Source organism: Neofelis nebulosa, chromosome 8 (assembly GCF_028018385.1).
Source record: "Neofelis nebulosa isolate mNeoNeb1 chromosome 8, mNeoNeb1.pri, whole genome shotgun sequence".
Lineage (NCBI taxonomy): Eukaryota > Metazoa > Chordata > Mammalia > Carnivora > Felidae > Neofelis > Neofelis nebulosa.
The window spans coordinates 14,880,302-14,905,179 of record NC_080789.1 but is presented as its reverse complement, the minus strand read 5'-3'; the positions used below and the strand labels follow the sequence as shown (position 1 = coordinate 14,905,179).

At 42.2% G+C, this 24,878-nt stretch overlaps 1 protein-coding gene across 1 annotated transcript; it reads right to left on the bottom strand.

The window, feature by feature from the left end:
* Positions 1-611: 611 nt before the first annotated feature.
* RTCB (RNA 2',3'-cyclic phosphate and 5'-OH ligase) lies at positions 612-23,470 on the bottom strand. Its single transcript, XM_058741494.1, has 12 exons — positions 23,286-23,470; positions 20,180-20,258; positions 18,925-18,992; positions 17,272-17,371; positions 14,107-14,263; positions 12,625-12,781; positions 11,222-11,381; positions 9,931-10,106; positions 9,249-9,437; positions 8,188-8,298; positions 6,459-6,578; positions 612-1,726 (listed from the first exon to the last, which is right to left on the bottom strand). The coding sequence occupies exons 1-12, from the start codon at positions 23,376-23,378 to the stop codon at positions 1,619-1,621; spliced, it is 1,518 nt and encodes a 505-aa protein (XP_058597477.1). The 5' UTR covers positions 23,379-23,470; the 3' UTR covers positions 612-1,618.
* Between the last annotated feature and the right edge of the window lie 1,408 nt (positions 23,471-24,878).

Here is a 24,878-nt window from a genome sequence, read left to right as displayed (position 1 = left end):
CTTTCAAAGCATCTAATAAAACTCAACATACGTATTTAAGATGATGCACAGCATTTCTTGCAATGACATCAGTTTTGGGAGGTGATCTTGCTTTGAATTAGTTTCAAATGACATGTCACCAAGCAAGGCCTGGTTAGAGGGAGGGAGTCTCCACTCCAACATGGTCTCACCTCTAGAGTCTAGCGCCTGCCGGAAGCCTGTTCCTCGTGTTGAAGTGCCCTCCAGTGCTCACCAGTAACCTGCATCCTTGTCAACAGTGGCTAGGCCAGACTGAAGGCATCAGTAACCTAGAATTACTGCATTAAGATTCCTAACTGCTTTATTTTCAAACTCTACCATCAAAATATTTGAGTAAAGACATGCCGTGCTATTTCAGAACATCCATTTTTCAGAGGATGTCTACCTTCTCCAGCCTTCCAAACGGCAGCATGTACAAGATACTCTAGTGAGGGTTTTTATTACAAGTTGAAGGATGAGTTTTAGGATACGATATTTTGGAGTGAGTTGCTGAAAGTAACCTGCGAGAAAAATGAGGGAACAGCAACGCTAACCCAAGTGAATCAAGCAAAAATACTACTTGTCCTAGGCTATAAACTACTAAGCACAAAATATAAACAACATATTGTAACTTTATTAGATTTTTCTATTTTACTGGCTGTTTGGACTCAACAAAGAAAGGCCTTAGTAACCTGTAACTTTAACACCTCAGGTGTCACAGTACAGAACACAAAATCTGATTGGGTGGCACAAGACCAGTCAACCTGTCACACGGCACCCACTGACATCGCAGCTGTGGTCATGTCATGTTTTTATAATAATTCAATCACAAACATAAGACATTCAGTATTATGTGAGGGTTCTCTGCTGCTGCTGTGCAAGGCATCACCCAACAACAGTTTACTAGACCAGGCCTAATTAATGACAGATACCAGCAGGTGCCACTGTGCAGGGAAGTCAAAACTCCGCCTCACATTTAGAATGAGAAAAGTAGCAAGTCTATGAAAAACTATGTTCTCTTTTGGGCTCCTATTCCTACACCTCCATACACACTCCCTGCTCAATGTGTCCCATTATCCATTCATCTAATATCCACATAGGACTCCATGGGTACTTTCCAAGTGAGAGCGGTGTTCAGGGTTTTGCTGGGTTCAGGGGAAGGGGGAAGATGTGTGGATAAATGGACAAACTGACAACAGGAGGAGGGCAAGGAAAACATTTCAAAATTCTTAGTTAATAGGATGCTCTTCACAACACCTCTCAGAATATAAACAGAACTTGGTGTAAACAGGTTCATTCTGATGAATAAAGACTTACAGGACTGAGTCAGGCAGTATCTTGGCCTATCTGCACCCCTCAACAGATTTTCCTAAAACCTGGGGGACAATCAGGGAGGAAGTATATCCACCCTTTCCAAAGGAGGGCAGTGGGACTCCTCCCAGAAGGTAATGTTACAACACTGGCTCCTGAAAGCAGCAGCCGCCCGCCAGCTACTTTGCAACAGGCAGTTATAGCTGCACAATTTGGAACCCGTCAGGTCTCGAGTCTGGCGTCTGAGGAGCATTTCAGTCCACCTCCATTCCATGAGAGGCAGTCGCGTTTGGCAGCTTCGGTCAGTGCTCTATCCTTTGATCACGGCAATTGGTCTCAGTTTAATGGCCTTCTTGCTGATCCCAGCATCATGGCAGGTATTCACCACGTCGGTCACATTCTTGTAGGACTCTGGAGCCTGCAAGGGAGGAGTTAGACATCATCAAAGTCTATTAAAATGGAATCATTGAAAGCATTAAACTTCATGTGGGATTAAAGAAATGCACATTAAAGTAATACTGAGTATTCTTTTGTCTGTCAAATAAGGATTAAAATGATGAACGAGCTCAGTGTTGGTAAGGGTGATGGTAAGATAAACACTTCCATCCTGTTTTATATTTTTTCTGTAGTTCTCATAATTTCCCCATAGAACATATATTACTTGTATTACTAGGAAAAGCAGTAATTGAATAAACATATACACCAATACCCGACAGAGAAGACACGCACCAAACAATCCTGTTAGTGGTAATTATCTATGGATGGTAGTTACTGGCCATTTTGATTTTCTTTCTTTATATATTTCTGCAGTTGTCAAAATTTCTGGAACGCACATATACTACCTTCACAATAAGGGAAAGTTCTGTTCAATGCATGTATATTACTGTCAGTGTATGTGCACACATTCATGTGTACACATGTACACACACACTGTTATCTCTTGACTTGCCAGCAAAACCACCACCCACCCCTCCCACCTGGTCACTGTCCTGCCACCATGAGAACCAGTTTCCTTACACATACCCTTTCTTCCTGGTCATGTCAGCACAGACGCTCAGGCCTCCCGCTGACTCCCACAGGGCTCTGCACATAGCCCTTTCTAGCTCATGTCCCATTCCCTGCCAACTTCTAACTTCCCCACCACAGCCTCTGGAACTCCCTCCAGAGAGTCATGTGCAGAATCCTTTCCCTCTTCCCCTCTTCTCTGAACATTCCCTTTACCTTCCCATTCTTGCTGAAACACAGATCTCCCCTAGGGATATTACTTCCACCTCCAACTTTCTGAAGTAGTAGCTGTTTTCCCTCCTAAATGGGGTCCTATCATTAGGCTCAGACTTGTTGTTCTTGATTCTTTCCAGACCATTCGTGCTCCTTTCTCCCTAAGTACTCTCAGCTTTGAGTCTCACAGTCGTAACATTTTCCTACCCCTTCTTGATGTAGTTCCCTGCTAGACTCTGAATCACTCCCTAGCATTACCTGAAGATTTCTTGATCCTGGCTCAGTGTCCCTCTCTCCTGCTAATAATTCCAAAGGATTTCAGTATCTAGGAAGAGGATCCTTTCAGTATCTTGGCTTCTTAGTTCCCTGAGTTTTGCTCCTTCAAGTTTATTTTTAGAGAGAGAAAGAGAGAGAGCGAGCGAGCGAGCACGCACAAGCAGGGAAGAGGCAGAGAGAGAGGGGGAGAGAGAATCCTGCACTGTTAGCACGGAACCCAACGTGGGGACTCAATCTCAGGAACCGTGAGATCATGACCTGAGCCGAAATCAAGAGTCAGATGCTTAACCAACTGAGCAACCCAGGCGCTCCGAGTTTTGCTCCTTCAGTGCTTACCTTGGCCATTCACTCCCACCCAGGGCCATACCCCAGAACTTATCATTACCAGTGATCACAACTCCTCCATAATCTCAATTTCAAGCATGTCATGCTGGTGACGACAGCTAGGTTTCCAGCTCACTCCCCTCCTGTGCTTCATCTCCAACAAGACCTATAATCCTTTTGCAACACCCATAACAACCTTGCTTCTTTCCCACTGCACCGTACTTGCAAACCTGGTTAAAGTTAGTTCAACATCTATTTCATGCCTGCACCTGCACGGCTGAATGTAGTTGAAAAACGCCCCATCACTGAATTTAGCTCAAGTAGGAGCCTGCTGCTGTCCTGGCAACCACCCAAAACTTCCCCAGGCTGATTACTATTTCTCTTAAATGGTCATCTCCTACCTTCTCCTGCAGCCTTACTCCTAGTTGCTGGTACTACTTTCTATACACTGAAAACAAGAGAAACAGCCAGAATAGAATCTCCACAAACTCTCACCATATCCTCCCTGACTACCTGCATCCTACCTTCTGTCCTTTCATTAATAATTCATTATCTGAGCTCTTAGCAAAACCAAGCCCAACCACCTGCACATCCGATTCCATCTCCTCTCCTCTACCCAAGGACACTGCTCCAGTAACTCCCCTTGCTTTCCTGTATTATCAATTTCTCTTCTAGAATATTCTCATCAGGGTGCCAGACCCTGTTACTCTTCTGCTCAAAATTCTCCAATGTCTTCCCATCATCTCACTCAGAGTAAGAAGAGCAAAAGTCCTTCTGTAAAGGAAAAGGCAAGGACCCACATGATATGGTGCCCCCGCCTCTCTGACCTCATCTCCCTCGCGGTGGCCTCCTTGCTATGTCTCGAACACCCAAGCATAACCTCGCCTTAGGGTTTCTGCACATGGCTGTTCTCTGTGCCTGGAAAGCTTGCCCCTAGATCCCCACATATACCCACACGGCCCACCCCCTCACTGCCTTCAGGTCTTCACTCAAGTATCACCCTCTACACCCTACTTAAAACTACACCCACTTCTGATTTTTCCCTATCCCCATCCCATTTGTACTTTATAGCACTTACTGTCATCCAACACACTACATCTTTTACTGTGTGCTGAGTTTCACAAGAAAGGGATTTGTTGGTTTTGTTCTCTGCAGCACCTAGAGCAGCACCTAACTATAGCAGATGTTTAATAAGTGTTTCCCGAGTCAATGAAAAAGTCATACGCAAAACATGCAACTAAGGAAAATACCAACTGTTAATAGAGGTTATCTCTGGCTGGTGGAATTTTACATGGCTTGTTTTCTTCTTTGCATTTTCCAAAATCTCTTAATTAAACAGGTGTTATTCTTAAAATCAGAAAAAATTAATAGTTATTAAAAAATAAGGCTTTGTAATACTCTGTGACTCAACCTACTTTTGGGACTTCATTCTAATTATTAAAACAGCTGGAAAAAAGCTTCACGCATGAAAACACACATTACAACTTAATTTATAATAGCAAAATCTGGAAGTCACTTAAATGTCAAATATGGGCAGAAACTCATGGTACTTAACTGGGAGACTATTTGGCAACTATTAATTAAATTATTTTAATGATTAAGTTATTAATTTGATCATTAAAATAACTTAATTAATTAATGATTTGGCAATCATTAATAACTGTTTTATCCTTACAAGCAATACTACAGTAATGTGCTAAATTTAAAAAAAGACTACAAAATGTTTGTAAACTATGATTATAATTAGTTTTAAAAAAAGCATTTAGGGAAAAAAATGGCAGTCAGCATCCTAAAAAAGGAGGTAACAGTTGTGTTAGGGCACTGAGTTTCTGGATGACTACCTTTCTTTTAAACTTAAAAAAAAAAAAAAGTTATGGGGCGCCTGGGTGGCTCAGTCAGTTGAGCGTCTGACTTCAGCTCAGGTCATGATCTTGCAGTTTGTGAGTTCGAGCCCCATGTTGGGCTCTGTGCTGACAGCTCAGAGCCTGGAGCCTGCTTCAGATTCTGTGTCTCCCCTTTTCTCTGCCCCTCCCATGTTCATGCTCTATCTCTCAATAATAAATAAAAAAAGTTGGGGCGCCTGGGTGGCTCAGTTGGTTGAGCGTCTGGCCTTGGCTCCTATCATGATCTCACAGTCTGTGAGTTCAAGCCCCGCATCGGGCTCTGTGCTGACAGCTCAGGGCCTGGAGCCTGCTTCAGATTCTGTGTCTCCCTCTCTCTCTGCCCCTCCCCTGCTCATTCTTTGTCTCTCTCTGTCTCAAAAATAAATAAGAACATTAAAAAAAAAAAAATAAAAAATAAATAAAGTTAAAAAATGTAAATGTTTAAAAAAAAGTTGGGGCGCCTGGGTGGCGCAGTCGGTTAAGCTTCCGACTTCAGCCAGGTCACGATCTCGCGGTCCGTGAGTTCGAGCCCCGCGTCAGGCTCTGGGCTGATGGCTCGGAGCCTGGAGCCTGTTTCCGATTCTGTGTCTCCCTCTCTCTCTGCCCCTCCCCCGTTCATGCTCTGTCTCTCTCTGTCCCAAAAATAAATAAAAAACGTTGAAAAAAAAAAAAAATTAAAAAAAAAAAAAAAAAAAAAAGTTATGTTGTTTCTATTTCCAATATGTACATATCTGTACATAACATACATATAATTTAAACAAAATCTTGGCTCCCTTTTGAATCCAAACTATTTCCCTAAACATCTTACCCTTCCCTTTTCAAATGTGCTTTCAAATTTATTTTATTTATGTATTGTATGTATTTAGAGAGTGTGCACAAACATGGGAAGGGGGAGAGGAAGGGGGGGAGGGAGGGGGGGAGGGAGGGAGGGAGAGAGACGGAGAGGGAGAGGGAGAGGGAGAGGGAGAGGGAGAGGGAGAGGGAGAGAGAGAGAGGGGGAGGGAGAGAGAGGGAGAGAGAGAGAGAGAGAGAGAAAGAGAGAGAGAGAGAGAACGAACATTTTAAACAGGCGCCACGCCCAGCGCGGAGCTCAATGTGGGGCTTGATCTCATGACTGTGAGATCATGACCTGAGCCAAAATCAAGAGTTGGATGCTTAACCGACTGAGCCACCCAGGTGCCCAGCTTTCAAATTTAAGTATACAGCTGTGCAAAAGAAAAGTTAAAATGAGTCAGCTCAAACAATTTTTAAAGTTTAACATGTAGAAAGGTAAGAATCATTCTTATGTATTTGGCTTATAATTAATCTCCACACAAAAGACAAAGATAAACTATAACTGAGGTTATTTAAAAACAAACAAATGTAATACAGTAATACTAAAAATTGTTCTGTGTAGTGGCATAAATCAGAGACAGTTTTATGCTGAATATTTATCAAAATTTCACTTACCTCTTCCATAACCAGTTTGGGCGAGGCAACGCGGATTGCGATTCCCATATCTGCCAGTTTGTCCAAGACATCCTGGAAATCTAAATTACGTCGAGATTTTGCTCGGGATAATGCACGGCCCTGGATTGGGGACAGAATGAACTTCACTTTATAAATTCTGAGCTACAATTTATGTTCAATTCCAGCAATTATTTAAGCCCTTGGGATTCTATGCCTTTTCCTTGACTTCTTTTTAAATTAAAATAAATAAATAAATAAATAAATAAATAAACAAACAATCTTTTTCTGTATTCTTAACCTTATTAGGTGTCTATTGTTACAAATCTCATCATATCCTTCGGGAAAACAAATTTCCACCTATACAAAACATTCAGTATTTAAAGATTCAGTTTTGTGTTTCTAACTACTATTATTAATTCAATATAAATACATTGATTTTAATATAAACAGTATGTCTATTATCACAAAAACTTTATGCTTTGTGATTTAAAACAGTTTCTCAACATCAGCACTACTGACATTTTATTAAATGTTTATTTATTTTTGAGAAAGAGACTGAACATGAGCCGGGGGAGGGGCGGGGAGGGGCAGAGAGAGAGGGAGGCACAGAATCCGAAGCAGGCTCCATCCAGGCTCTAAGCTGTCAGCACAGAGCCCAAAGCAGGGCTCGAACCATGAGATCCAGAGCTGAAGGTGAATGCTTAACCAACGGAGCCACCGAGGCGCCCCAACACTACTGACATTTTGGACCAGATACTTCTTTGTGTAGAACGTTCAGCAGCATCCTTGGCCTGTACTAGAATGCCAGCAGCAAAGCTACTCTCCCTCACTGTGACAATTAAAAATGTGCTTCCAGGTGTTGCTAATGTATGGTGTAAGATGTGCTGGTTTTGATCACTGGGTTAAAATTAGGAATTGGGAGGCAGCTGGACATGAGAAAGGATCAGAGAAAAAGGAGGATTTAAATATTATTTGTGAAGGTCTGTCCTATAAAAGATACTTTAGTTTCCATTTTCTACTCCATCATGAGCTAAGCATTCTCATGGCTTAGAACAGGGGTTGGCAAACTGGTTTGTGGGCCAAATCTGGTCTACCACCCGTTTTTGTAAATAAAGTTTTATTGGAACACAGCAATTCCCATTTGTTTATGTATTGTCTACGGCTGCTTTTTCATTACAATGGCACAAGGGAATAGTTACTACAGAGAGCCCATGGCCCAAAAGTCTAAAATACTTACCACCTGATGCTTTACAAAGTTTACCGACACCTGACTTAGAATGAAAGAGGAGATATGGTAAATAGGTGTGTATGCAGTCTATGCCTGGGCTGTGATTTGCAAATCCCCCAAATCTTGAGTGGACCTATCTAGTAAGGAGCAAATTATGCAAATGACTAGGTCCAGTGAATCACTGAGATAAGCTTTGATGTAAACTTGCATCAGTTAAAGTTATATCCGTTGTGCCGGTCTGACAATTTCTCAGTCTGGATTTTATAGACCTGCAGAGATGAGGAACAGTCCCTGGCGCTACAATGACTTCACTAAAGTAGAGACACTAGGTGACTTTAGTCAGTTCATTAGACAGTGTATTCTATGGGAATAAATTCAGGTAGAAAACAAGACAGACCCAAACTTCAACTTTGTTAATGCTCAAACACATTTACCTATCGAAATGCAAAAAGACGATTAAATGGAAGAGAGCATTTCTACCTAAGTTTCTGTTTTCCTTACCGCTCCGTGACAAGTTGTTCCGAAGGTCTCAGTCATGCCCTGTTCAGTGCCAGTAAGAACGTAACTACAGGTGCCCATGGTGCCACCAATGAGCACTGGTTGTCCAGTGAGCTGAGGATACACAAATCAAATATAATTTAGAAAAGCATGAGCTTTTTATGCCTGAGATTTACACTTCCTCTCACATTGTAGGACTGTGGGAAAAACCTGGGCCTCTAAATACATTGTTTTCACAACTGTATTATGAAATTATTTTAACTCTCTGATAATCAAGAGAGAAGTGGAAGGGAGTGAAAATGTGAGGGCCAGGAAGGCAGCAGAAGACACACAATGTAAGAGCAAAGCCAAATCCAAACATTTGGGGAAGTGTTATTAGGAAGAACCATCCCAGGGAATGCACTTGCCCTTTTCAAGCTCTGGTTTTCTCATCTGTACAATGGGAGCAGACTAAGGGCCCTTCTACCTCTATCACAGCCAGACAGCAAGAGAAGAAGAAAAAAAATTTTTTTTCTTTTAATTTTAATCTTGCTTTCCAATCATTCAAAGGCCTTGAAAAGATCACCTTTATGGAGTAAAATAATGTCCATGCAGGACGTTTTATACAGCCCACTGCAAGCAGATGATAGGGGGAGTCACTGCTTCAGAGAAGACTGGAAATCACTGTTCTCATGGATGACAGGTTTTCTTTTCACAACTGCTGCCTTTCTCTTTATTATTTTTTTTAAGTTTATTTATTTAGAGAGAGAGAGGAAGAGAGGGAGAGAGGGAGAGAGGGAGAGAGAGAGGGAGAGAGGGAGAGAGGGAGAGAGGGGGGGAGAGAGAGAGAGAGAGAGAGAGAGAAAGAGAGAGAGAGAGAATCCCAAGCAGGCTCCACACTGTCAGCACAGAGCCTGATGCGGGACTTGATCTCACAAACTGTGAGATTATGACCTGAGCCGAAGTTGGATGCCCAACTGACTGAGCACCCAGGCACCCCAGCCTTTCTGTTTAAATTCACCCATGTTTAGAGCCACCTAAATCATGCCCCCATGGCTTGAAACCACAAATGGCTTAGTACATACTTGGTAATCAACAGCAATAAGGGGATGGTGAGGAGGAAAAGCTCGGGTGGATCCCTTCCTGTGCACCAACAGTGTCCGTTCCTTTCCATCCACCACGTGCTGTTCGACTTTGGCAATATTGTGAGAAACATCATAGATCACGTGTAGGTCCAAGTCATCAGGAGTTGTGTTGAAGACCTTGGCAAAAGCCTAAGGGGAAAAGCTTGAGTTAAAAGCAGCCAGAACCAGCTTTTTAGAACTCACCTAACTGATTTCAGCTCATCTGTTTCTGAAGGGAGTAAGGGGTTTAAGAGCTCAAATACAGCAGTATTATTAATCTTCACATAAAAGACAAAAACTATGTTTTACACCACATCGCAAATTCCATTCTGTAAATTCCAATGCTGGTTGAAAAGCTGCTGGGCTACTCTTGATCCCACCCTCAGAACTTCTTCCTCAGCCTTCTAGTCTTCGTGGATGGCACTTCTATCCTCTCTGCTGCTCAAGGCAAACTCTAGGAACAATTCTGGCTCTCTTCTTCCCTCATTCCCCATGCCTGATACCCTGCTGATTTGGTTCGAGGAGACACCAAGAGCCTGGACATTCCCAATATTTCCAATATTTGTTACACTTTGAAAACCAAATTCTGTAAGCTCTGTTTTAAACTTCACCGTGAATAACAGAAGAGCAACTTCAACTGTACCTGACGGGTTAAGAAGGTCATGGAAGAGCGGTTGACCCAGGCATAGTTCCCAGCAGCTGCCATTCCCTTCAGGTAGTCCTGACCCTCTGGGGAAGCGATCCGAGCACAAGCCAACTGCCGGTCGTTGACTATGATCTTGTCTCTCTTCATGGCTTTTTCCATAGCAACCAGTGCATCTGGACAAGAGAGAAGCAAGTCTGAACCAGCCAGTTTTCCCTTTGTAATTCAGATTGCAGAAAAGCAGGCTACACTCAAGCCCATTCTTTGAAAAGCAAAATGCAACTTTCCCTTTGAAGTGTTTCTAAGTTCATCTTGGTCAAGACATACTTATTAGGCATCTTCTGTCAGAGCTGTGTGACAGAAGCTATGTGGGCTACGAAGACAACACTTTCCCTCCAGGAACTTTTTAAGGGGAATGAGATGTGTACTCAAACAGCAACAATATGATCTTAGTTATTCCTTTCTTGGCATGAGAATGTATGAATAGAAGCAGTAAAGTACACTTTATTACCATCACGGTTTTTAAAAATAATCTTTCAATGACTTAACAGAAAAGAGTTGGAGACAGGTTGCTAGAACTGCAGAAAAACCAAATTCACGACGAAGTGCTCAGAATACTCAGTAGAAAGTTCAGTATTACTAGTCAATGCTCCATATATTTGCTAGATTAAAGATTCTAATGGGTCAGTCTGGCCCAAATTACTAAATTCCCATAGGATGAAACATGCATAGAAGGATGAACTATATAACATGCAACTTAAGGTTAGTAATAATTTCCATGTGTCTACATACCTTTCCACATATTCATAAATCCTTTCACACACACTATCATCAAAGAGACTGTGCTATTCCCCTGCCTCCTCTTTTGTCCGCGTTGTTTTTCGGTCATGAATGTCCTTTGTGCGTGATTGTCCAAACTGCAATAGTATGTGTTCACGCCACTCCCAAAATCTTTTTCCTACAGACTCTGACTCTTCTACAGCATTTTATCAACTACTATCTTTTCATTTTAATGAACGTGACATCGCTTTCTTGAGATAATTTGAGGGCAGGTCCTTGCCCATTTCCTCAGTGAATCCACCATGATACTTAATCTTGCAGTATAGGTACGTAAGACATATTTGTATATGTCATAAATGTATAAACACTTTACATATACTATTTCATTTAATCTTCAACATGACGTGAAATAGTAAAACCTACACAGTATAGTTTGAGAGCTTTCTCTTAAATCTCTATTTCCATAAACGCATGTTTGAGCACTAAGTCAAAACTCAGGTCCAGAATATACCTGTGGCTACTTGGTGGCCCAAGCCTCTGCTTCCGCTGTGGATCATCACACACACCTGTCCCTTATGGTCGATGCCCATTTTCTTAGCAGCGTACTCATTGAAAATCTCATCCACAACCTGGATTTCTGCATAGTGGTTTCCTGCTCCCAGGGTCCCCAACTGCAAAAGTAAGAATGATAAAAATAGCTTCAATTCTGCTTTAAAAAAAAATCCATTTAAAAAGCAAATAGGTAAAAACAACCAGTAACAAAAAATAATCACAATGTTTTATATAACAAAGACATTTCTGAGCCTTAGAAATGCTTCATGCATTTAAAGCAATACACAGTAAAAAATATGGTACAGTAGTTCTTGAAGTTTAGTATATCATTATCTGCTTGAGGTATGCACATATAAAAAGCTTCATAAACCAAAACTCAGACCATTAAAGGGCTCATAGGACACTTTAAACATCGTGGAGAGAAAGGTCAAATTTTGAGATGAACTCTGGTGAATGTGGACTCCTACACAAGGTCCAAATTCAAATTTTTTTTTCTTTCCTTTTTTTTTTATTTAAAAAATAATTTTTTTTTAATGTTTGTTTATTTTTGAGACAGAGCATGAATGGGGGAGGGGCAGAGAGAGAGGGAGACACAGAATTGGAAGCAGGCTCCAGGCTCTGAGCCATCAGCCCAGAGCCCGACGCAGGGCTTGAACTCACGAACCGTGAGATCGTGACCTGAGCTGAAGTCGGACGCTCAACCGACTGAGCCACCCAGGCGCCCCTCAAATGTTTTTTTGAAACATCAATGAGTTCACTGACACCTACCACTATCCACCACTGAAAGAATATGTTCCATAACTGGAATTAATAAATGTAGGGACCATGGAACAGAAGTGCTGAAAGAGTCTTTAGAGGGTGTCTGGTTTTAACTATTCCAATTTTCAGATAAGAAAACCGACCCAGAGAAGCAAAAGAGACTTGCCCACAGTCACAGCGAATTAGTGGAAAGCCATCCCAATTAGCTGTAGATTTCAAACATGTGGTATATTACGATCTCATGAACACCATAAATTGACAACGTATGTCTTCTCACTTTAGGCTCCAGAAAATTCAGCCAAATCTGCAGATTGTCAAAGTATGTTCATACGCAATTTGGGAATACATTTTAAGCCTTATAATCATATCCCACTTTTCTCACATTCATTTCTAATTCAGCACACTTTGTTTTATTTTATGAACATCTGCGAGATCCTAATACCTTTCCAAAAGAGTAACAACAAAACATAAACAAGTTTGTGTTCTTTTTGATATACTGTAAAAAAAAAAACCTGGGGATTATATTTGCCACATAGAAGACAACTTTTGCCCTCAACAAAAATATATGGTAAAAATGAGCATGTTGTTCTTCCGAAGTGTTACCTGAGGAAGGCCTCTTTTCTTAGCCCTTGCGGAGACCTTATTGGGATCAGCCTGCAGCATCCTTCCGTACTCCTCACAGTGCTCCTTGTCTTCAGCCCAGGCGTAGCCTTCCCTCAGGGACCAGTCCACACCCATCTCCAAGGCCTCCTCCAAGTCTCTGAGCGAGTAATAAGGTCTGGTCATTTCACAGCCAAGGCAGAGCAAAAGCTACGATGACCACATCTCAACAGGGTAGAGGGAAGCAGTCCCATTTACTATCTGTCACCTGCGTACCAGACACTGTGCTGGATGCAAAGTTTATGCTCTCAGCAATTCCAGTATTTTGAGGAAAGCACTTACATGAATAATTGCAACATAAAATGGTAAGTGTCGGGGCGCCTGGGTGGCTCAGTTGGTTGAGCATCCGACTTTGGCTCAGGTCATGATCTCACGGTTTGTGAGTTCGAGCCCTGCATCGGGCTCTGTGCTGACAGCTCAGAGCCTGGAGCCTGCTTCTACTTCTGTGTCTCCCTCTCTCTCTGCCCCTAACCCACCTGCATTCTGTCTCTCTCTCAAAAATAAATAAACATTTAAAAAAAAAAAATAGTAAGTGCCATACAAGAGATATTATAGTTTTATTATTTTTAAGAATTTTTAAGTTGTTTTTTGTTTGCTTGTTTTGTTTTTGTTTAGAGAGTGAGAGTGTGTGCCAGCAGGATAGAGAGCTTGGGATTCTCTCTCTCCCTTTCTCTCTCAAGATAAATACACTCTAAAAAAAATTATTTATTTAAGAACGCTCACCCAACATGGGGCTCAAACTCATGACCCTGACTAAGCCAGCCAGGCACCCTTACTATGATCTCTTTATTTTATTTAATTTTATTTATTTATTTATTTATTTATTTATTTATTTATTTATTTTTTGATGTTTTTATTTATTTTTGAGACAGAGAGAGACAGAGCATGAACGGGGGAGGGCCAGAGAGAGAGGGAGACACAGAATTGGAAGCAGGCTCCAGGCTCTGAGCCATCAGCCCAGAGCCTGACGCGGGGCTCGAACTCATGAACCGTGAGATCGTGACCTGAGCTGAAGCCGGACGCTCAACCGACTGAGCCACCCAGGCGCCCCTACTATGATCTCTTTAAACCTCAGTTTCCTTTCGTGTAAATTGGGAATAATACCAGGTTTACTATCTAGATGAAACGACAGGATATACATACGCTATAGCACAGCGCCTTCCATGTGGGAAGTGCTCAATAACTGTCAGTTGGTATTATTCTATTATAAATTCTGTATGTCAAAAGCTGTTCTAATGAACATCTGTTGACTAATGTCTCTAAAATATAGGCAGGACCTCATGCTTAAAAGAATAATGCATTACCACTTCCTAAAAAGTGACTGAATAATCCCCATCTCCTCAGCGTCCTACATTAGATATGAATTCGAGGGTCATTGTGGTTATTTTCTTTCTCACTCTATTTATTGGAAAGTTGTCTTCTTACTTGGCATTCATGGGGATGACACCTTTTGATCCCACCCCAACAGGAATGTGGTCAAACATAGCCTGGGCAAGCTGCTCCTTCACTGGCTGGACATCGCTTTCATCTAAATTGGTTCTGAGCAAGCGGACACCGCAGTTGATGTCAAATCCGACACCACCTATAAAATAGAGAAAAGTTAGTCAAAGATCAGCAAAACCAGGTAGTTGAACAATGTTACCTGTGGTTTCTCACCATTAATACAGGGTGTGAAAGATAGCTATTCTTTCAAAGGTGAACTTAAAACATTTTTTTTTTAGTCTTTATTTTTGAGAGAGACAGAGTGCGAACAGAGGAGGACCAGAGAGAGAGGGAGACACAGAATCCAAAGCAGGATCCAGGCTCTGAGCGGTCAGCACAGAGCCCGATGCGGGGCTCAAACTCACGAACGCGAGATCATGACCTGAGTTGAAGTCAGACACTTAACTCACTGAGCCACCCAGGCGCCCCAAGGTTAACTATTTTTTTAAGGAACCCACAAAGTAGGTAAAGTCTGATGGCATCAAAATGTTTAAAATGATGTACATACTACCGGTACTTGGTGGGCCAGGAAAGTGGTAATGAGCAATGAGTGTTATCTAGAGATTAAAATGGGAATTATGTGCTTCTCTTTTTCTGTGTATCATTCTTGTTGGGGGTTTATGAATTCTATTAGCTTTTTCAAAGGGCCAATATTTGGCTTTGTTCATCCTTTCTACTATATATCATTTCATTAATTTTGTTAATTATTGCCATCTTTCTACCTTTTTTGGGTTTGTTGTTCTTTAGCTTTTTGAGATGAATGCTTAGATTACTGACATTTCAGCCTTTCTTCTTTTCTAATTTGTACATTTAGGACCATGTGTTTCTATCTACATTTGGCATTAATAATAACCCAGTTTTTAGACAGTATTTTTTATTAACATCGGTTACAATTATTTTGTAGTTCCCATTACGATCTTTTTTTGATCACATGGGTTATTTATATTTTATTATTTATTTTTAGAAGTTTATTTATTTTGAGAGAGAGTGGAGGAGGAGCAGAGAGAGAGGGAGAGAACCCTAGGCAGGCTCTGTGCTGTCAGCACGGAGCCTGACGTAGGGCTCGAACTCACGAACTGTGAGATCATGACCTGAGCCAATACCAAGAGTTGGGCGCTTAACTGACTGAGCCGCCCAAGGTCCCCTATTTATTTATATTTTAGAGAGAGAGAGAGAGAGAGAGAGAGAGAGAGAGAGACAGACAGATAATGCATGCCCATGAGGGGTGGGCAAAGGAGAGAATCTTAAACAGGTTCCACACTCAGCTCAGAGCCTGACACCGGGCTTGATCCCACAACTCTGGGATCACAACCTGAGCCAAAATCAAGAGTCACACACTCAACCAACTGAGCCAGCCAGGCGCCCCTGACCTGTGGGTTATTTAAACACACATGCTTACTTCGTAAATATATGAGATTTCCCCCTAGTTTTTGTTGATAATGACTTCTAACTTAATTCCACTGTAATAAGTAATACCTTTGGTACCAGGAGTACTTAAGCGTGGTCCAGGAAAGCTTTAAGGTCTGTAAGAGTAACTATAATAATGCTGGGGCATCTAGGCGGCTCAGTTGGTTAAGCATCCAATTCATGATCTCAGCTCAGGTCTTGATCTCGCGTTCATGAGTTCAAGCCCCATACTGGGCTCCATGCTGGGCATAAAGCCTACCTACTTAAAAAAAATTAATGCTATGGGGCCCCTGGGTGGCTTGGTCAGTTAAGGGTCCGACTCTTGATTTAGGCTCAGGTCATGATTTCATGGTTCGTGAGTTTGAGCCTTTCATCAGGCTCCATGCTGACAGTGCGGAGCCTGCTTGGGATCCTCTCTCCCTCTCTCTCTGCCCCTCCCCCACTCATGCTGTCTCTCTCAAAATAAATAAGCTTAAAAAAATAATGCTAACATATTATTTACATTTTAAACTTTTCTCTTCTGTGCAGTTTTCCAAAGGCTACGTGAAAGATGATGGATAATGAAACACGTACTTGTGTGTTACTGTTTTACACATTTCTCAGTTTTAATTTCTGGTAAGGTAAATACTGATAAAAGCCTTTGAGAACAGCCCTCAATCATTTTTCAGAGGATAAAGGGGTCGAGTCCAAAAAGTTTGAGAACTGTTGTTAATTTCAATGCTTTAAAATTTGAGACCCGATTTACGGCTCAGCAGTGTGGCCAATTTTGTGAACATTCTGTGTGCACTTGGAAAAATGTGTATTCCACAGTTCTTGGATGCACTGTGACATGTGTGCACACACACCACACGTACATATTAGAGGTCAAGGCGTCAAGTTTGCTAACTGGATTGTTCAAATCTATATCCTTACTGACTGAAATCTGCCATTACCTCAGGAGAAAAAGAGAGCTAAATGCAGCGCTCACATATTTGCACTTTTTCTCTGGTCTTTGCCTCACAAATTCTTATTGTTTCAAAAGCTTTCCTACGCTTCCAATCAGATGTGTTTTTCTCTCTTATTTTGTTTTAAAAATTTTATTCAGCCTTTCTTGTTATTCTTGGCAGAGGATTGCTCGGAAACAAGCTTATCCACCATCGCAAAAGGCAGAACTCTTCAGATATAATTTAAACTTTCATTTCTTTTTCAGACTCTGAAAGCAAAGACATTATCTGGTGTGACATATTTTCAGTGAAAGCACCCCACACCAGAAAAGATATATACAACTAGACATCAATCATAATGATGATGATGAGGGCAAACACGTCCCAAACACTTCCTACGTACTTGGTACTGTGCTAAGTATCTTACACAGCTTAACTCATTCAATCCTCACGGTGATGCTACGTGGAAGTAACACTGGCTCCCATTTTCCCAAAAGTTAACTGGGACACAAAGAAGACACATAATTTGCCAGTGAAGTGTTTCAGTTCGTTCTGTAGCCAATGTCTAAAAAGTGCCTGGCACAGAGGAGCCCAAATAATTTTCAATAAATGTATGCTTTACTTGATGTTTTAATAGCTTCTGAGTGCTCACAATTAATTCCCTCAGTAAATGAGAAAACAAGAAAGGACAGAACATGATGAGACTGAGAGATGTCCATACTGTTCCAGAAGGGCTATGCTTCACACCTGATGGCAGACGTGCACAGTGTGACCTTACCTGGGGATACCACTGCTTCGGGGTCATTCATATCGAAGGCTGCCATGTTCCCAATAGCAAACCCATAACCTGAGTGGACATCAGGAAGCCCGATAGATCGCTGAAAGAGAATCAGAAAATGAAATCCAGCTTTCTCAACCTGGCTCTCTGGTTGCCTGACAAGTCATATTAATTCTCAAATAGGTTATAGGCCAAAGTCTTCCCAAATCAAGATTCTGTTTTCAGGAAATCTTCTCTATTGGTGGAAAGAAGTGTAAAGTCTCCTAATCATAAAGCTAGCTATAGCAAGAAAAACTCTTTCTAATAAACTCTGACCGGGGCGCCTGGGTGGCTCAGTCAGTTAAGCTTCCGACTTCGGCTCAGGTCATGATCTCGCGGTCTGTGGGTTCGAGCCCCACGTCAGGCTCGGGGCTGATGGCTCGGAGCCTGGAGCCTGCTTCCGGTTCTGTGTCTCCCTCTCTCTCTGCCCCTCCCCCGTTCATGCTCTGTCTCTCTCTGTCTCAAAAATAAATAAACGTTAAAAAAATAAAAAAATTAAAAAAAAGTAAACTCTGACCATTAACTGAGGTAACAGAAAACAGAAAAGCCTCAATGTAACATGATATAGGATGGCCACATACTAACTTTAAGGTAGTATTATGTTTTGTTTTTTTTTTTAAGTTTATTTTGAAAGAGTGCGCAGGAGGGGCGGGGTAGGGGGTGGAAAGAGAATTCCAAGCAGGCTCTGCACCATCAGCACAGAGCCTGATGTAGGGCTTGAACTCATGAAGCATGAGATCATGACCTGAACTGAAATCAAGAGTTGGACACTCAACCGACTGAGCCACCCAGGTGCCCCTAAGGTAGTATTACATTTTAAAGATAATCTTTAGACACGGACAAATTGTGGTCATGTCAGGCTAAATGAAGGGAAATAATCTGATTTATACAGATCCTTAGTGCTTAAGCAATCACAGGAAAATATAATCCATTTGATGGTAGGAATACTGTATACTGTCTATATCTGGGGCCTGGAAACAGCCTTGATCCAGGAAGAATGCAGGTCAAACATGGTCAGGACATATGGAGACACCTACACACTTAAAAAACACACAAGCCAAGTGCCAGCACAGAAAATGGTATAAAGACCTCAAAAAAAGTCTGTTGTAAGGACTTAATATCTTCTTCTGATGGTGGAACCTGAATGTCAGACTATGGAGGGGGCCCCACGTGGAGCTCCACCGGGCCTCCCTGTTACCGCCACCACCCTCCTTTTCCAGTCACGTCTACAACAGCTACATTGTCCTTTTTTCTGCTCCACAGTCCTAACCCTGAAACTTCTGTCCATTCTTTCTCCAGTCATCCTCTCGAATGGGGCCAGAGTGAAACTTTCAATGTTGGTACACTGATCCAGGAATAATGATGGACTGTGACAAAGAAACAAGAAAACAACACTACTTCAAAGGTTTTTGAATGCTTACAGATTCTAGCAAAAGGGAACCGAAACTGAGATGTTACCCAGACTCAATGACTTAAGTCCCATGGTTATTTCTACGTGTTTGAAAGTCACTATCTAAATGACACCACTATCAGTTATATGTGGCCAGTCGCCCACTCAGCAAGTTTTTAGACGAAGAGAAATATAAATGATTAAAACTCTGAACATGGACTCACATGAACAATCCCAGGCAGGGCTGCCACATTGCCAATTTGTTTCATGGCTGGCAGGAAGCCACCAACACCTGAAGACAAAAATTCAGTATTAGAAAAGGAGACACGGTTGATTTTTAGCATTCAGGATATTCATATGTTTCTAGCTTGCATGAAATGAAGGGTAAGTGGTTAGGACTACCAGAACAACAAAACACGAAAGGATGTTTGAGATGAAGGGGGAAGGCAGCACACACAAAGGAAGGTAGTGAGGTCAATCACAGGGATTAGAAACATGGCGTCAGTGTTCTGTGCATACCACGAGAAGGGTACTTGCAAACACTGTACTGGGAAATGTAAAACAACTATTAAATTTTATGTTGCCCATGTAAAAAAAATGTATTCTTTCAACAGTTTATATTATTTACCAAAAAAAAAAAAAAAAAAAAAAAAAAAAAAAATCAACACTGGATTTACTGTAAGAGACAAAGAAGGGCAATGTGGACAAGCTGGGAAAACACTGGATTGAGAGGCAGGGGATAGGGGGCTCTAGGCCCAGCTCTGTCACTTGGTTGCTGTGTCACTGTAGGCAAGTCAGGATGTCCTGGTGGGGAGAGGAGTGGGATTTGGTTTGTCGAGCTGAAAATAAAAGGGTTAAAACTAGGTTCCATTTTTATATCATCACCATTAAAGCATTATATTAGAGCTTTATACATTTATCTGTAAACATTACTGCAGTTCTGCAAGATAAATGTAATAAAATTCTCTTTTATAGATGAGATTAGCTGAAGTTCAGTGAGGCTACTCAGTGTACTGGTTAAGAATATGGACTTTGGAATCAGATACTCTTGGCTTTGAGTTCTGGCTCTGTTACCAAGAAGCTCTGCAATCCTGGACAAATTGAAACTACTTAATGTCACTGAGCCTCGACTTACACATATGTAAAATGGAGATAACATCTTCCTCTTAAAGTGACTCTAAGAATTACATGAGGTCATCTATGTACACTGCCTGGCACACAGTAAGTGCACAATAAATGGTAGCTTTTATTGCCCAAGGTTAGCTGCGAAACCAACCAGATCCACCCAGCTCCAAATAGTTTCTAGAAAGCCAGGTGGCTAACAATGTGATCACAAATAAGTAACAGGTTTTGGTCTCATTTAAGTCTTGATCATCAGCTACAATACTTTTGTATTTTAAATTATCACTGAGTTACTATTTTCAGACCACAGAGAAGACACTATTTATGTGGCCACACGTAAAATTCTAATGTACTTACCACCACCTCGACAGGCATTTCTTAATTCCTCAAACATTAATTTTTCCAGAGCATCATTCACATAGAAAACTCCTTCAACCTGGTACCAAAGAAAAGGAAAAACTATGTCTGAGCACATGCCCAGTGTCTAGGCAATGGATAGAATATAAATACTGTATATAATACTTACTTTGGCTTTATTCTTTATAAAACACTTTCTCATTACCTTAAGCAAGCAGAAAACTTCCAAAGACTATAAGATGTTCCTATCTTTAAATATATTTTAATGTTGCAATGTTCACAAATTATTTTGTTTTTCTCCTACTCTCGAAGTCATATTTTAGAATTCAACAGGTAGGAGCGCCTGTGTGGCTGAGTTGGTTGAATTCCTCTCAGGTCATGATTTCATAGTTCGTGAGGGGCACAGGGTACGTGAGTTTGAGCCCTGCATCGGGCTCTCTGCTGTCAGCACAGAGCACGTTTCAGATCCTCCCTCTCTCGCTGCCCCTCTCCTGCTTGCTCTCTCTCAAAAATAAATGTTAAAAAAAAATTCAACAGGTAAAATATTTTTTGCATGTGTGATAAAGCACAGTCTTCCAACTATGCTCTAAGGTCAAAAGTCCTACTGCTCTCGTGCTTCTAAAAATCAGTGGGTCTTGATAAATAGATGAATAAAAAAAAAAAAAACCAAAAGATTCTAAACATAAAAATGCAGTCATCTGACCTTAGTGTACTTTGTTTGTGCTTAAGACAATAGCACATTACACTTTATTGTGTCCTATGCTGATCTACAGATCTATACTTAGGTAAACAGCAAAAATTTAACATGTAGCTATGCAGCTGTGTGTTTAGTTCTATAATCTATATAGTTAGTTTTAATAGGATAAAAAAGCTTGATAATAGAACATAAAAAGGCAATGGGGGACATAATTATGTAACACCAAAGGCCAGAACATTTTTATCAAAGATCAAATATTATGAAGGAGCTGCCCACTAATGGATAATGGATAAAGACTTAACACTTAATCATCTGGACAAATCTCTTTCTTTTATAAGAGGATTTCTCCATGAATAACAATACTAGTTGAAGGAAAATGTCTCCAGTACAATTTTCTAAGTGCCACATTTATTTTTATACACATATATCTTAATGGCTATTTATTTTTGAGAGACAGAGAGTGTGTGTGTGCATGTGCATAAGCTGGAGAGGGTCAGAGAGATCCCAATCCTCTGCTGTCAGCGCAGAGCCCGATGTAGGGCTCGAACTCATGAACTGTGAGCTCATGACCTGTGATGAAATTAAGAGTCGGACTCTTAACTGACTGAGCCACCCAGGTGCCCCATAAGGGCCACATTTATTAATTTACCAAACATTTACCGAGGACTTATGTTTCAGGCACTGTACTGGGCCACTAGGGGAGAAACAAAGAATATGAAAGATCCCATTTTTGAGGAATTTCCAGTCCAGGATGCAGCTCAGACTAGAAAATTAAGAGTACCACGAGGCAATTGCCATGACAGGCGCGTCCCATGGGAGAAATTGATGCAGAGGTGGTTCAGCAGCCTAGGGAGACCGCGGAGGTTTCACGGGTGTTCACTGTTTGAACTAGCGTTCAAAGAACAGGGACATGACCTGAGCTTAGGAGACAAAGGAGGCACAATAATGACAAAGGTGGGAGGGGGGTGTTTTAGGGAAGAGGAATTTTTAGTGCAGCCCAGAGGTCTTAAGGGAGGAATGGAGATTAAGTAGGATGGGGCAATCTCTGTGAAGTCACTAATCTCATTGAGAATGGGAATACAATTCAGGGTTAGCAGAATCTGTATCTTTTTAGGAGCAGTATATGGAGATTTCAACTCAGGCGAGAAGTGGTGGTGAAGTGTTTGTTGTACAAATAGTTAAACCACAAGTGCCTAGCAAAATGAGACTTGCTCCTGGGCAGAATCAGCAGCCGCGTGTGTATCCCAGGTCAAGCCAGAATCACTACCAGACACGGACAGTGTGTTATCATGATCATGCCATGGTTAGTTCCTATTCCTTCTTTCAGGGAACCAGATTCCATCAACAGGAACTGGCTAAATGGAAAACAGCCAAAAAGAATCTTAGGACCGGAGCTTTTTCTCTCCTCTCCGCGACTAGCTAGGTGCTTTGCTCAATGGAGGACACTCAGGAAGTTTTGATGTTGAGTAAAAGAGTGAAATGGCTATCAGGAACTTTTACCAAATCACAAACCTTCAATACACTTACAAGGCACCTTAAGGGATTTCAGAAGCTATTTAATAACATATGCACCAAAAGCTTACAAATGCCTTTTTTCCTTCACTTTAATGGAAGATAATAGACACAAATGGCAATGAAGGCCGAGAAATACAGTTGAGCCCGGGCTTTCACACTCCCTGGGACTGGGTCCCCAAGTCTCCGTCGGGAATACATCACTCCGCCAGAGGAAAGCGAAGTAAAATGGGTATCGAGTCCTGGCTGGGCTTCTTGCTGGGGGGTGGGGTGGGCGGGGGGGGGGGGTAGAGGAAGCCGTGTCACCACCCGATCCTTAGCGAGGTGATTATTAAAAACAGGCTACCCTGATCTGTGAACTTAAACTGTTGAGACACAAAAAACGTCTCATTAAAAACCCACACAGAACAGTGAAGGCTAGCAACTCGCTTCAGCGTTCTGTAAACGTCACCCAGATGACCAGCATGACTCAGGAACGGAGTTCGTGTCCCAGCAACTCCACCCCGGACCGGCTGTGCCACCGGGTAAAAAAAAAAAAAAAAAAAACAACCCACTAACGTCTCTGAAGCTCGGGAGTGTAACATCTTACGGGGCGTTTTTTGAGACTTCTGTGTCAAAGCGCTTCGCAAGCGCCGATTTCGTGTTCACGTACATTTCCCAGACACGCTCCGCTCTGCTGGTCCTCGTGGCCTAGGGACCGTTCCGGCCGGGAGGTGGGGCCGGCCGGAGGGTGGGGGTGGGGGCGGTCGGAACACTGCCGGGGGGCAGGGGCGGCCCGGGCGCTAGCTAGGGGTAGGGAGAGCGACGGGGAGGCCGGGCCGGGTGGGCAGGGAGGCGCCGCGGGCCCCCAGGCGAGAAGGCCCCGCCACCCCACCGGCTCCTGCTTCTCCGCCTCACCTGCATGTTGGGCACGAAGCCCTTCTTGATTCTCCAGCAGTTTTTATTGATCTTTTCCAAGAACTGCAGCTCATCATTATAGCTGCGACTCATGGCGGCGGCAACGGTGGCGAAAACTCCCGGCGCCGCTTTGAAGAGCTACTGCCGCGCTGTCCCGCAGCCTGAAGTACCACCTTCGCGCAGTCCACGCGCAGGCGCGGCCGGCTCCGTCGCAGGACCGGCGACGGCAAGCGCAGAGGCTCGAAACTCGTGGGAACAATCGCTTTCCTCGCGTAAAATTAGACTGCCCTCTAGTGCTTACCTTTTCGGATATTTACTTGTCCTTCTCTTCCAGGTTTAAAGCTAATCTAAATGCAGTCGTTTTAAGTGAGATCTAGTCATCCTTCGTTTTGGAAGTGCTTGTCGGGATCGGGCCCACCTGCTGTAGTGAATATCTGCCTGGGGTTTACATTCCCAGCAGAGAGGGGAAGAAAATATCTAGACATGAGAAACATCCCTTGGGGCTCCTTCCTGGGTGGCTCAGTTGGTTAAGTGTCCGACTTCAGCTCAGGTCATGATCTCACAGTTCGTGAGTTCGAGCCCCGCGTCGGGCTCTGTGCTGACAGTTCCGAGCCTGGAGCCTGCTTCAGATTCTGTGTCTGCTCCTCCCCTGCTCACACTCTCTCTGTCTCTCTCTCAAAAATAAATGAACATTTAAAAAATTTAAAAAAAAAGAAACATGTTTCAACAAGTATATCTAGAGACTTGTAATGTTTCAATGAATTTATGGATGCAAATGAAGTAACTTTTCTGTCGGAAACGCACATTCCAAAGAAAGAAAGTGACAGTTTATCATTTATTCCACCAAACACTGATGAGGGTGGTAACTGTGGCCGATGTGCACGACAAAGATGAGTAAATCCAAGCCCCTGTGGACAGCCAGGCTTCCCTTCTGGGACCACTAGGGACCCTATGCTCATGCTCTTTTATACGCGTGTCACTTGCTTGCAGTAGTAAGTGATCTTTACATGATTATGGCTTCTAGTCCTACCTCACGTAAATAGCAGTGACTTTGGAATCAGTAAGACTTGGATTCAATTTCTACCTCTGCCACTTACCAGCCTTGTGTGATTCATTTCTCTTCACCTTTGTTTCCTCATCTGTAAAATGGGACCACAATTCTTGAGAGTGTCTGTGAAATGAGTGACACTTGTGGAGTAACCAGCACGGGGTGTGGTAGGCAATCCACGAAAGGGCTCTCTTCCACACCTCGGCTGGACTATCAGAGCCACAAAGGCGAAGTTTGCGGTTTCTGTTCATTTCTTAAGTTATCCATATGGGTTCTCCTTTCCTCCTTTTCTGCCTCAGTTTCACCCGATGATTAGGTCTCTAAGAATTTAATATCATCAACTACCAACGATCTAAGTTTGGTACTCTGCACTGTCATTTCATTTAATGTGGCAGGAAAAACAGCCTAAAACTTAAACTTACAGAGTCTCCTATGACCACTGTTTCTCACCAGAAACATCTAAGAGGCAAAGTATTCCCTTTTATTTATTTTTATTAAATTTTTTTTAGGTTTATTAATTTTTAGAGAGAGAAAAAAAGCAAGTG

What these genes read in the sequence shown, in the direction of transcription:
- RTCB (XM_058741494.1), bottom strand. Translation starts at nt 23,378, where the DNA reads ATGAGTCGCAGCTATAATGATGAGCTGCAGTTCTTGGAAAAGATCAAT. An exon ending in GCTTCGTGCCCAACATGCAG is followed by an intron (nt 20,259 to 23,285) that starts GTGAGGCGGAGA and finishes CTTTGGTACCAG; the next exon opens with GTTGAAGGAGTTTTCTATGT. An exon ending in GAACAACTTGTCACGGAGCG is followed by an intron (nt 6,579 to 8,187) that starts GTAAGGAAAACA and finishes TCCCCAATCCAG; the next exon opens with GGCCGTGCATTATCCCGAGC.